Source organism: Gobio gobio (genome assembly GCF_949357685.1).
Source record: "Gobio gobio genome assembly, chromosome: 23".
In the NCBI taxonomy this organism is placed as follows: Eukaryota; Metazoa; Chordata; class Actinopteri; order Cypriniformes; family Gobionidae; genus Gobio; species Gobio gobio.
The window spans coordinates 25,315,889-25,328,301 of record NC_137119.1 but is presented as its reverse complement, the minus strand read 5'-3'; the positions used below and the strand labels follow the sequence as shown (position 1 = coordinate 25,328,301).

Genomic DNA, 12,413 nt, shown 5'->3' with positions numbered 1-12,413 from the left:
CCTAGTGCCTGCGGTGTGAACACGCCAAAAAGCGGGTACTTCCACCAATAGTTCTAGGAACTATGAAAAGGTTCCTCCGGTGCGAAAGCCCCTATAAGGTTTCCATCCTTAAGAAATATCCTAAAGTGATTGTACTATTAAATATCCTTGTGCCTCTGGACTGTCGCTCTGCCCCACAAAAACACTGGCCAGCCGCCCACTCTGCTGACGGCACGCTGTTGGACTTCCTCTCCCCCGGAGGGTTTAAAGTTCCGCTTTCGGCGTCAGTGAAGAGAACCCTGTGAATTCTGGGAATTCAGAATACACTTTCTCAGAATTTCATTTCAAGGAGCGGGATGAAATTGTATCTGCTATTAGTTCACTCCAACTTTTCACATGGATAGGAATTACATATGCAACTCTAGGGTGGTTGCATGAACAGACCATCTTTGTCTAACTGATGTCTGAAATGAGGCCGTTCAGAGCGCTCCCTGACATGGAGGCCAGCAGTCTTTTTGGTTTATGCCGTTTACATCAGCTCCTGTCTGTCTGCGCTGTTTGCGGGAGGTGCTGGCCGTCCTCCAGCTCAAAAAAATATCTAACTGGTTAATAAAGTTGCTGGTGGAACATTCCCTTCATTGACTCTGGTATAGGCCTTAATTAAATGTCATGAGAAAAATAAGGATTGACAGATTGTTTTCCTAAAACATTTGCTTTGGGTGTCCATATTTCTGTCTATTAGGGTTAAAACAATATTAGTTTTTTGGGTGTCCTGTAATCAACTTAAGCTTTTTATATATAAACAGCACTAAAAGACTATGGTTTTTCAAGTGACAAAGATTCTTGGGAAGCAGCCAGAGCAAGTTCCTGTAGATTATGAAATTTGTGTCTGACCTTCTGAAAAAGCTTTAAGGTCATACACGCAAGCCAAATGCACAAGAATGAAGCACATCGGCCTTCGATCTGTTAAGTCTGCCACAAAATGGCCTGGTATATAACATGTGCCCTTTGCAGATGCTCTTCTAGCATGTGCACTTGTGATACTAATGACACTACAACATTATGTCTATTGACAGCTCTCTGTGTTGTCTTTGTTGCAGGCTCAGTGTTAGACGTGATAAAGCACATCATTTCGAAGGGGGAACACAAGACCGGTGTGCTGGATGAACCCAGTATAGCTACGGTGCTCAAAGAGGTCCTTCAGGGTCTTGAGTACCTCCACAAAAATGGCCAGATCCACAGGTAACACACTTCTCACTTTTGGAAAAGTTTTTGAATAATTGTTGTTATTTACTCACCCTGCAGTTTTTTCTGTTTAACAGAATTTCAAAGAAGATTCATGCAGCTTTTTTTCCCATACAATAAAAGTTTATATTGATCACATCAGTGAAAAGTGACTAAAAGAAACCCAGTGAGAATAATTGAATCCATGAAGAATCATTTAGGCCAGTGGTTTTCAAACTTTATGATGCCAAGGACCCCCAAATATGACAAACCTTTAATGAGGGACCCCCTTCCTAAAATCCATCTATATATTTGTATGTATGAAAAAACATTTAAACTGTTAGATAAATAGTAAGTGTGACATTATAAATACAACATATTGTTTCTAAACATAAATTGGCTATACTCAATGTTGGATGTATAAACCTGAAGAAGAACATTTTTCAATGACAAATAATTTGTATAAGCAACTTTCACAATAAATTTATGTAAGCATCTTACGCACTGCATTAAGAATGCTGCCTTACAATCCCAGTGAGCAAGATAAAGAGGGCTATAGTGAGAAACTCACTATAGATACAAAGCAAACGTATTCAATTCTGGAAAGTATGTATATGGCAAGAAAGGATAGAAATATTTAGAACTGAAACAGTTAGAATGTTTGGTAGACTTTGTTCATTTTTGGTTTGTCTTTTTATTCGCTGAAAATGTCTGGGGACCCCTTAAAACCTTCTGGAGGACCCCTGTTTGAAAATGCCTGATTCAGGCTAATTTGTGAACCAGATCAACTCGTTCACTAAAAGAACTGGCTTGAAAGAACGATTCATTCACAAGTCGGACTGATATGCTTCTTAATCAGTCAAATGACTGTGATTCTTTAACCACTCACTGGAAGAGGAAGAATTTCAGGGAATAATAACTTTTGGCCTGTTTTTCACACAAAGTTATTGTACACCGTAAACCCGAATAAGTTGGCAAAACGGCAATCGGTTGCCTCAAATAAAAAAAAACAACTAATAAGATATTTAAAGTTTAAGCAAAACTTGCAGATATTTATTTTGTAATCATACATTTTAATTGCTCTGAACTTTAAATATTTGAGTAAGATAATTCATACATTTAACTTAAAAATATCATGTAATCTCAAATTTGTATTATTGGAAACTTGACCATTTTTAACTAACTAATCCAATAAATGCCATCTTGCTAATTGTTTACACAATGCTTTGGTAACATTAGCAAAGCATAGCACTTGCTGAATGAGGACAGCAATATAATACATTTAACATATATCTGTTCTCAAACTAAGCTCACGCTCCACTCATCACCATGATAGTAACCCTACAAAAAAACATAACAAAAACTCTTCTAAACTAGCCTAACAAAACATTGAACACTACTAAATGTCACACTTTACATTAATCTTGCACAAAAAAAAACATAATTTAATACTTAATTTTGGCATTTACTGTCCCTTTTGAGTGTCATGGCAAAGCATTCTGGGGAATATAAATCTTAGCCCAGTTTCCGTTAAATTTAAGTTAGTCTAAATGAAAAGAAACAAGTTCATAAAACTCGAAAGAGTGAAACAATTCAGACTACTTAAAATATGTCAGTTTCGAGAACTCCAAAGACAAAAAGTTCTACATACTCATAAAAGTTAATTAGTTTGAGCTAATTTGTTTCATTTGAGTTGGCTCTACTCAAACCAATTCATTATTTTGAGCGTAAGGGTTTACAGTGTAGGTTTCAGAAGACAAGATTTTAAATGGACCACTTTTATTATACTTTACAGACTGAAAAATATATGTGTAGATATGTGTTCTACAGGAGGAAAAACAACATACAGTATGAGTAAATAATGACAGACTTTTCATTTTTAAATGAACTGTCTCTTTAAGAGAGGACTTGTTTTAATACAAAGAAGGTCTGTAGGATGCCTCTGGACCAAGACTCCATTTAATCAGCCTAATCTCAGATGATGATTGATGGAATTAATGAATTCTGTTTCAGAATCAACATCTGCTTGAGTTTCCAATGGAAATCCATGGAAAAACGGAGTGAGCTGTCTAGTCTAATTGTACCCTTCAGTCTTTTATCATAAAATCTTTAGAACATACAAATCTCAGTTGATGTAAGCCAAGCGTGTATGGCCGTTTCATTCTCAATCTTTTAGTAAGCTCATCAAAGATTCCTTTGCTAGTTTATCTGAGACATTCATCTTCAGACGTCAATACACTCTTTGCGGTGATGACTCACTGATGGCTAATTTAAATCATCTGTCGGTTTCTCTCTCTCTATCTCTCCCTTTTTATATTAATTGCTTTCTTCTCATATCCCTTGTTCCCTCAATACACGCACAAGCTTGTTAAAGCAGACAGTGTAAATAATTCACAAGCTTTTAGTCTGGTTAAATACCCATGACTTGCAAGCTGGACTCTGAATCTCAATGAAGGAGACCTTGTGTTTTTGCTCTCTGCTGTGCCGCCTGTGTGACGGCAGGTAATTTTTGACTCTTTAGAAGCTTGTTAGAGTGTTTTTTAGATGTCTGACACTAGGGCATAAGCAAATTTATTAAATTTAGTTTGTTGCCTTTGGACAGTTTTTGGAAGATGGACTTTAATTATGTAGCCAGACTTTTCCCCCCATGTTGACCTCTTAAATGTTAATGACGACATATTGAAGTGCTCCATATGTGTGTGTGTATATATATATATATATATATATATATATATGTATGTATATATATATATATATATATATATATATATATATATATATATATATATATATATATATATATATATATATATATATATATATATTAGGGATGCAACAATACAGTTAGTCCACGGTTCAATACATACCTCGGTTTTTAACCACGGTTTTCGGTTCGGTTCTGATGGCTAGTCACATCAGTATTTTGCTATTCTATTCTTAAGCGACAGGAACAGCAAGAGGTTAAGGAGAAAAAATACTATTTTTTAATTGCAAAACTCTTTCTTTATTTTACTTAAAAGAATTGAAAAACTTTACTTAAACTTAAAACTTTACTTGTACACATTCCTAGTGTATTGTATAATATAAAAAATATATATATAAAGATTTACAGTGGCAGCTCCGATCTGTACAGCAGCTTTTAAGTATGAAATTGAATGAATAAATGTAAAAATAAAACACTACATAGACTTCACTATAAAATATACACTGATTCTTATTAAATCTACTGTATTAAAGTTTTTCAGTCAAGAGCAGTGAGTGATTTTCTATTTGTCTTTTGTTGTTGTATTAACATTAAATGGATAGTTCACTCAAAAATGAGAAATGAATACAGGTTTGGAACAATATTAAGGCCCATTTATACTTCTGCGTCGAGTGTACGCCGTAGTGTACGCCGTAGGCTACGCGCGTAGCCGACGCCGTCGTGAGCATTTATACTTCTGCGCTGTTGTCTGCGTCAATGTGCAATTCCACATGCAGACACTAGAAGGCAGTGTCCTCGGGCATGTTGGTGTAATCAAGACAACAGCCGAAGAAGAAGCAGCTTGATGTGTAGAATCTGTACATTCATGTCGGAGTATCAGCAGCAGTGAGAGAGCGGCTTTTCTTGCAGCTTGAGTTGTTGTATCTAATACAAATTAAGCATCTCTAGTTGATTAGTAAAGTTAAAAAAGGCGATCTGGCGCTGGAATGCATTTGTGAAACCATGCGGAGCTCGTGGCCGCTGTTTTCAGCAGCGGTGGCTCAGCAAGCGATTGTTGTTGCGGAGACTTCATTCACGAAATATACCCTAATGTGTCCCTGTTCTTGATATACAATTACTGATTAACATCTTTGGTTTTAATGAGAAAATAAATAAACTATATTCAGCGGATCTATGTATTTATTTACTACCATAAAGAATCGCTGGACTGCAAAATAGTGTGTTATAGCAGACGTAAGGAACTATCATCCAATTTCTGGACATACACACACACACACACACACTCCTATCGCAGATTTTTTATTTATTTATTGACCTGAGGGAAGGGTTCTGGCAGACCAATCACAGCGCTTGCGGTCCGCGTAGAATTGACGCGTTGTTACATTTTTGGAGAGGTGCGCGTCAGGCTCAAGCCTGTAGTGCTCCAGTCAGAAATTGAAGCTTTCGGGCCTCGATCGCCCCCCGGTGGCCGGTCCCAGTATAGCTCCTAAACCCCGCCTCTCCATGCATTTCAATGGGCGCGAGACACACTAAACTATTTAATTACATTTCAAATAATTGTTTCCTAAAGATGGTTTCTGTCATTTTAGGCAGTTTTTATTACAATAATTTCATTTCAAGTGTTCGTTTTTTAAATAAGTTTAGTTTTAGTGAGTTATTTGATGCTATAAAAACGGGGGTGTGACGTCATGATTGACAGCTGAGATTGACGGCTTCTCTGAGTGAAGTTGTCACTGAGGCACTAACAGACTTTTTTCTGGATTTTTGTGAGGAGATTGGAGCTTTAGCTTTCATTTCTACACTTCCATAACTGTTTATTTCACACCAACATAATTAATTATTCTGCATCTGTGAGAGTGTGGGCGGGCTTTTGATAATCGCGCCTCTACTTCCTGTTCTCTACTGCGCAACTCCGGTCCCGAGATCGCTACTGCGCAGACTCGGTCCCAAGATGTCAGCGCCGTGAGCGGGCCTATGAAAGCTTCAACTTTGGTCAGCGGAAGTCAATGGAGTCGCGTCGTCCATATTTTTTTACAGTCTATGGTCAGGCTACGGCGTAGGGTACGGCGTATCCAACGCGTCTATGCGTAGGGTACGCCGTACCCTCTGCGTGCACTCGACGCAGAAGTATAAATTGGCCTTTATTAGAGTGAGTAAATAATGACATAATTTTAGAGGTGAACTGTCCCTTTAAGGACCGCGTGTTCACTAGGCTGCTGCTGTCAATGAAGACAGACACGCGCCGATTTTACTTTCACTTTAGACATAACCGACTGTGTTTATGTAAACCTTGTGTGTATTTGACAGTATTAGCGCAGTAAGACGACTTAGTCCAGTAATCACGTGTTTGACAGGCGTTTAGTGCGCGCGCTCGGAAAAGCGCATGTTAAAACCGCGCACGCGAATGAGCGGCAAGGCTTTAAAACGCATGCAAATAATGAACTTTCGTGATTGTGAATATCTATAGTGTTCCGTGAGTATAACTCTACCACTAACGTTGGATGTGAATGTATGTCGCGTTGTTCAGTATATTGGGATGGAGGCAAATGATAGAATTTGTAGAAAAATACTTAATTAAATGCAAAACCGAAAAACCGCAATTCACAGGCGCGTATTGAACCGTGAAGGCCGTACCGAACGGTTCAATATTATATTGAGAATTGTGGCATCCCTAATATATATATATGAACTTGATTGACATCCCATTCTTAATCTGTAGGGTTTAATATGAGTAGGCCCACCCTTTGCTGCTATTACGGTTTCAACTCTTCTGGGAAGGCTTTCCACTCTAATTCATCCCAAAGGTGTTCTATCGGGTTGAGGTCAGGACTCTGTGCAGGACAGTCAAATTCCTCCACACCAAACACTGGTGCGCAGTCATGTTGGAATAGGAAGGGGCCATCCCACAAAGTTGGGAGCACGAAGTTATTCAAAATGTCTTTGTATGCTGAATCTTTAAGAGTTCCTTTCACTGGATCTAAGGGACCAAGCCCAACCCCTGACAAACAACCCCACACTATGATCCCCCCTCCACCAAACTTTACACTTGGCACAATGCAGTCAGGCAAGTACCGTTCTCCTGGCAACTGCCCAGGGAGTCCATTGGATTGCCGGACAGAGAAGCGTGATTTGTCACTCCAGAGAACACGACTCCACTGCTCTAGAGTCCAGTGTCGGCGTGCTTTACACCACTGCATCCAACACTTTGCATTGCACTTGGTGATGTAAGGCTTGGATGCTCAGCCATGGAAACCCATTCAATGAAGCTCTCTACTCACTGTTCTTGAGCTAATCTGAAGGCCACACAAAGTTTGGAGGTCTGTAGCTATTGACTCTGCAGAAAGTTGGCAACTTCTGTGCAATGTGCGCCTCAGCATGCGCTGACCCCTCTGTGTGATTTTACGTGGCCTATAACTTCGTGGCTGAGTTGCTGTTGTTCCCAAATGCTTCCACTTTTAATACCACTAACAGTTGACCGTGGAATATTTAGTAGTAAGGAAATTGCACAGATGGCAATCTATCACGGTACCATGCTTGAATTCACTGAGCTCCTGAGAGCGACCCATTCTTTCACAAATGTTTGTAGAAGCGTCTGCATGCCTTGATTTTATACACCTGAGGCCATGGAAGGGATTGGAACACCTGAATTCAATGATTTGGAGGGGTGTCCCAATACTTTTGGCAATATAGTCGATGTAAAGTTAGAATATATATAAATATATATATATATATATATATATATATATATATATATATATATATATATATATATATATATATATATATATATATATATATATATATATAATTTGTTATATTTATATATATTAAATAAATTAAATAAATATATATACAGTATATACTTGCAAATATTTCTTAAATATATACATGAATAAGTGTGTGTTTATATATACATAATAATTATACACAGTACATACACTTATTATGTACACAAACTTTTATTTTGGATGCGATTAATCGCGATTAATCACGATTAATCGATTTGACAGCACTAATATACATTCATACATATACATATACATACACACCCATCCATTCAAAATTATAATTACATTATCATTAAATGATTGCCGCAAAAAATAAACAAAACTGTGATAGTGTATATCAGTGAAAAGTGCATTTTATCTACCTTCTAGGAGTGTATTGTCATATATATCTAATAAACAAAAAAGCCACATAACTTCAAGCATGTGTCAGGCTGTAATCTGAATCATATGAGTGAAAGGTGAAGAGGGTTTGAGACCACATCAGTGTTTGCATGCCCGTGTGCCGCAAGGAGGGAGACACACGGGACCCTCCACATCCTGGGAGGATGCAATTAGACACTGTGGCTTAAGGCTGGCTTGAAGTCAGCTGTCAAAATGGAGTGAAGAAGCAAAATTCTTCATCATCCTCACTGCCCTGTGAAGTCCAGCAGATGGTTGTAAAAATCAACCGTCTACTCTCACACTCATTGCTTCTCGTACAGTCTTTCACCCTCGCCACAGTTTAAGAACAATCTGTTTGTCGATGTGAAGCTTTTGAGCTTCCCTCTGCTCTGGTGTGATTGGACTCAAATGGACTCTTTGGGTCTGTCCTCACACTGAGGCTCTCTTTGTTATAATTGTCAGCTGGAGAAACCAGAACACGTTGTCATGGCTCCTCCCACAGAGGGGTGACATCATTGCTCAGGCCGTAAGAGATCTGTATCTCTTAGATCTCAGGAAACCATTCCGCTTTTGTTCGGACATTCTTTGGATTGCCTAGTACCATCTGGGTTTTATATGGTGATGCAGTTGCATTCTGGGAAGTTTTTGAATGTCTGAACTCTGACGCCTGTAGCATGATTATCATTCACCTAATAATCTTCCAAGGCTTCCTTGTCCTTCAAGCTTTCAAGTTTTAAGATAAAATGTGAACAGGCGCTTTTGATTGTTTTCATTTTTAAATGAATAAGCAATTTTTTATGTTAAAAATATCTATTTTCATAGTTGATCCAGATTTAAACAAGATTTTTAAACAATTTTAGAATAAAGTGGCAGACTTGTTTGCTTTAGTGGTGGTAGTTATAATAAAATTAATATTTTACACGTATACACTTAGCAGATGCTTGTATCCAAAGGGATTCATCTTGAGTCAATAACACAAAGTGCTAGCAATACAAAGTTTTAAACAGTGTCTAGAATAGACTAGTACTGGAACTTGAAATTTAAGAATTTGTTTTATTTTAGTTATAATAATTGATATACAACATTAGATCATCCTACTTTTACATACAGAATATACTGTATAGTATAAGGCATTTAAAAAGTTAGAGCTATATTGTATATAATTGTAAAAAATATATAATATTTTAAACTTAAATTTAAAAGTGAAAATATTAATAATAATAGCAGTTTTTTTTAACCTTTTGTATCACAAGCTTCAGCCCCTGGTGCATAAATGTGCCTGTAATTGAAGAAAACCATATGCACATGTGTAAATACAGTATTCTGTACCTTACACACGCATATCCTGTACACCGCATCTTGTTCTTCAATATCTCGTTTTCCAAATCAGACATGTTCTCTCTTCTCAGTGCCCTGTCTGAGAAATATGCAAGCGATTATCAGCTGTGCTCACAGACAGCAGGAGTGTTACCACTCTAATAGTCTCCAAACATCTTTTACACTTCAAGAACACCTCCAAGTGTGCATGAGTTTGGAGTGGACATGTGTTAGTATGTTTTGATTTGCCCAGCAGGAGTGAACAACTGGGGCCCCTCTGAATATGTTGGCTCGCGCGCACGTGTGTGTGTGTGTGTAGGCTCATACTGCAGAAAGGTTGCAATTATGGTTTTGCACCCCTGAAGCGCATAATTGGATATCGTCATGGCAAGAGAATGTGACTGTTATGATAAAAGAAACAAAGTCTTCTTATTATGTTCAAAAGTTAATTTACTTTATGCCGTCACCTTCAGTTTAAATCATATCTCTGCTGCCCCCAACTGGACAGTAAAATATAATGCAAGAAATTATAAATTATAAGAAAACAGGCTCATCATACAGGATGTGTGTGTATGTGTGTATGCGTGTGTGTGTGTGTGTGTGTGTGTGTGTCTGTCTGTCTGTCTATGCATGTAAGTATGTACAAGTGTGTGTGTGTGCGTGTGCGTGTGTGTGTGTGTGTGTATAGATATTATACAGTATATTTTCAAACTTTTATGTTAGATGCGTTTAATCGATTTGACAGCACTAATTGTAATTAATAATTAATGTAATAAATAATGCAAGTAATACATCAAAATTAATGACCTGTTCATGTGAGCTGAATTTAATCATGTTAGATATATTCTTATGGGTTTCACTGGCATCTTAAGTCTTAAATATAATATCACACAAGAGTTCTGAATATCCAATGAATGTCCATGATTGCGAGAGTAATTTTGCTTTTATATAGAGTAACTTGCATAATTTATGACAACATTTGGCTGGTGAATTTTGAATATATTTTTTTCCCACAATTAAAAAACTTTTAATTTCAGCACACTGAAACGACTTTCTATACAAGGCCACAGAAATTGAATGTCCACAGTATCATAAAATATTAATTATCCATTCATCAGTCTCCTTTGGCTGTTCTTTCAATTCTCCGCTTTGCTAGTGAGATAGAAAACAGCAAAAAGTGCAGATTCTCTGTGGATTGAAGTACAAAACTCAAACTCTGTGTTACACAAACACACACACACATGACTTGGTCATCAGTTATGGAGGAGAGCAGATGTTTGCTGGCTTTCAGCTGAGTGTTAAACACAGGGCAGAGGGACAGATATAGTGTTGATCTTGTTTGTGTCTAAATAAACAGGAGTTTGTCACCATGACCACAGATTTCTGGATGCTGCTCTCTGTAGCTTTAGTACCAGCCAGTCACAGAAACATCATGCACACATGGTTGAATCCCCCTTTAGTAGGTCTTTATTCTTATACTGCACAGCTCTTTGTGTGTCTAACGTCCGACACTATGTTTGTGTGCAGGGATCTTAAAGCTGGAAACATCCTGCTGGGGGAGGACGGGTCAGTGCAAATCGCAGGTAACAACTTTCTGTTTAACTGTAGTGTCACAATTCACTACTGCTTGCCAGAGAATTTGCCCATTATAGTCCAGATAATTAAAAAAAACAATATTGTGAAATATATCTTGTGTAACTATATTTTAAAACGTGATTTATCCCTGTGATGGTAAAGCTGAATCTTCAGCATCATTACTCCAGTCTTCAGTGTCACATGATCCTTCAGAAATCATTCTAATATGCTGATTTGCTGCTCAATTCTTATTATTATCAATGTTGAAATAATAAGTTTACCTGCTTTGTGGAAACCATGATGCATTTTTAAAGAATTCTTTGAATTTATTTGACATAAAAATCTTGCATTAAATTGATCAAAGGTGGCCGTAAAGAAATGTATAATATTACAAACATAAATGTCTTTACTTTCACTTTTAAATCATTTTAATGCACCCTTAGTAAATAAAAATATTATTTAGCATATTCTTTCAAAATAAAAAACATACTTAACTCTAACTTTTGAATGATAGTGTATACATCTGAATACTTTTTACTTTTTTTTTAAAAAAAAAACTTTATTTCGAACATTTTCATTTTACTGCACTATTTATTTTTAAGTGCAATGTTTGTGCCCTTTTATTGCTTTCTGTAAGTTTCCACACTGAATTTTACTTTAGTTGTATACAAAGACAGTAAGAGTACTCACTTGCTTATTAGACAAAAGCACTTACTTATTGGATAATACATTTATTCATTATTCATTTTACATTTTGATGAATCATTTTGTTGTTGTTTATTTTTATTTCTTTAGATTTTGGAGTAAGTGCCTTCTTAGCAACTGGTGGTGACATCACTCGAAATAAAGTGCGGAAGACGTTTGTGGGAACGCCATGTTGGATGGCTCCAGAGGTGATGGAGCAGGTAAGCATTTCCACCCTACAACCACTTTCTCCTTTACTCACACACTGCGTATTTAACGTCATAAAACGAATGACATGAAGATTCCAGTGGAGAAGATGCAGTGGGCCGAGATCACATGGAGGATTATTTGTATTCAATTAGAATAAAGTAGAAAGTAGACTGTTGGACCTCACTGTATATGGACTGAATCACATGGACAATTAAAGCTCTTATTTTTTCTTGAAGTCTAAAGACTTCAATGTGGTGTAAAATTGCCAGTAACTGCTGGCATATGGATGCATCTCTCGTGTTAAACAAATCTCTGACTACTTGTGTGCAGGTGAAAGGTTACGACTTCAAAGCAGACATCTGGAGTTTTGGGATCACAGCCATCGAGCTGGCCACAGGCTCCGCTCCTTACCACAAATACCCTCCTATGAAGGTGAGGATAGAACAGTCCCATTTAAGCTCTAATGACTCTTACGGCTCGATTAAGAAGTCATGCGTCACTCTAATGAGAAACATGTTGTTTTATAGCATGTTGGCTGCTTCAGAGAGCTC

At 37.3% G+C, this 12,413-nt stretch overlaps 1 protein-coding gene across 1 annotated transcript in view; it reads left to right on the top strand.

Annotated features, from left to right (window-relative positions):
* The window catches only part of oxsr1b (oxidative stress responsive kinase 1b), a 72,777-nt gene that overhangs the window by 45,896 nt on the left and 14,468 nt on the right, over nucleotides 1-12,413 (top strand). The window contains exons 4-7 of the mRNA XM_079806603.1: nucleotides 1,080-1,221; nucleotides 10,921-10,976; nucleotides 11,764-11,873; nucleotides 12,193-12,294. Coding sequence (XP_079662729.1) covers nucleotides 1,080-1,221; nucleotides 10,921-10,976; nucleotides 11,764-11,873; nucleotides 12,193-12,294 — 410 coding nt within the window. The remainder of the gene's footprint in view (nucleotides 1-1,079; nucleotides 1,222-10,920; nucleotides 10,977-11,763; nucleotides 11,874-12,192; nucleotides 12,295-12,413) is intronic.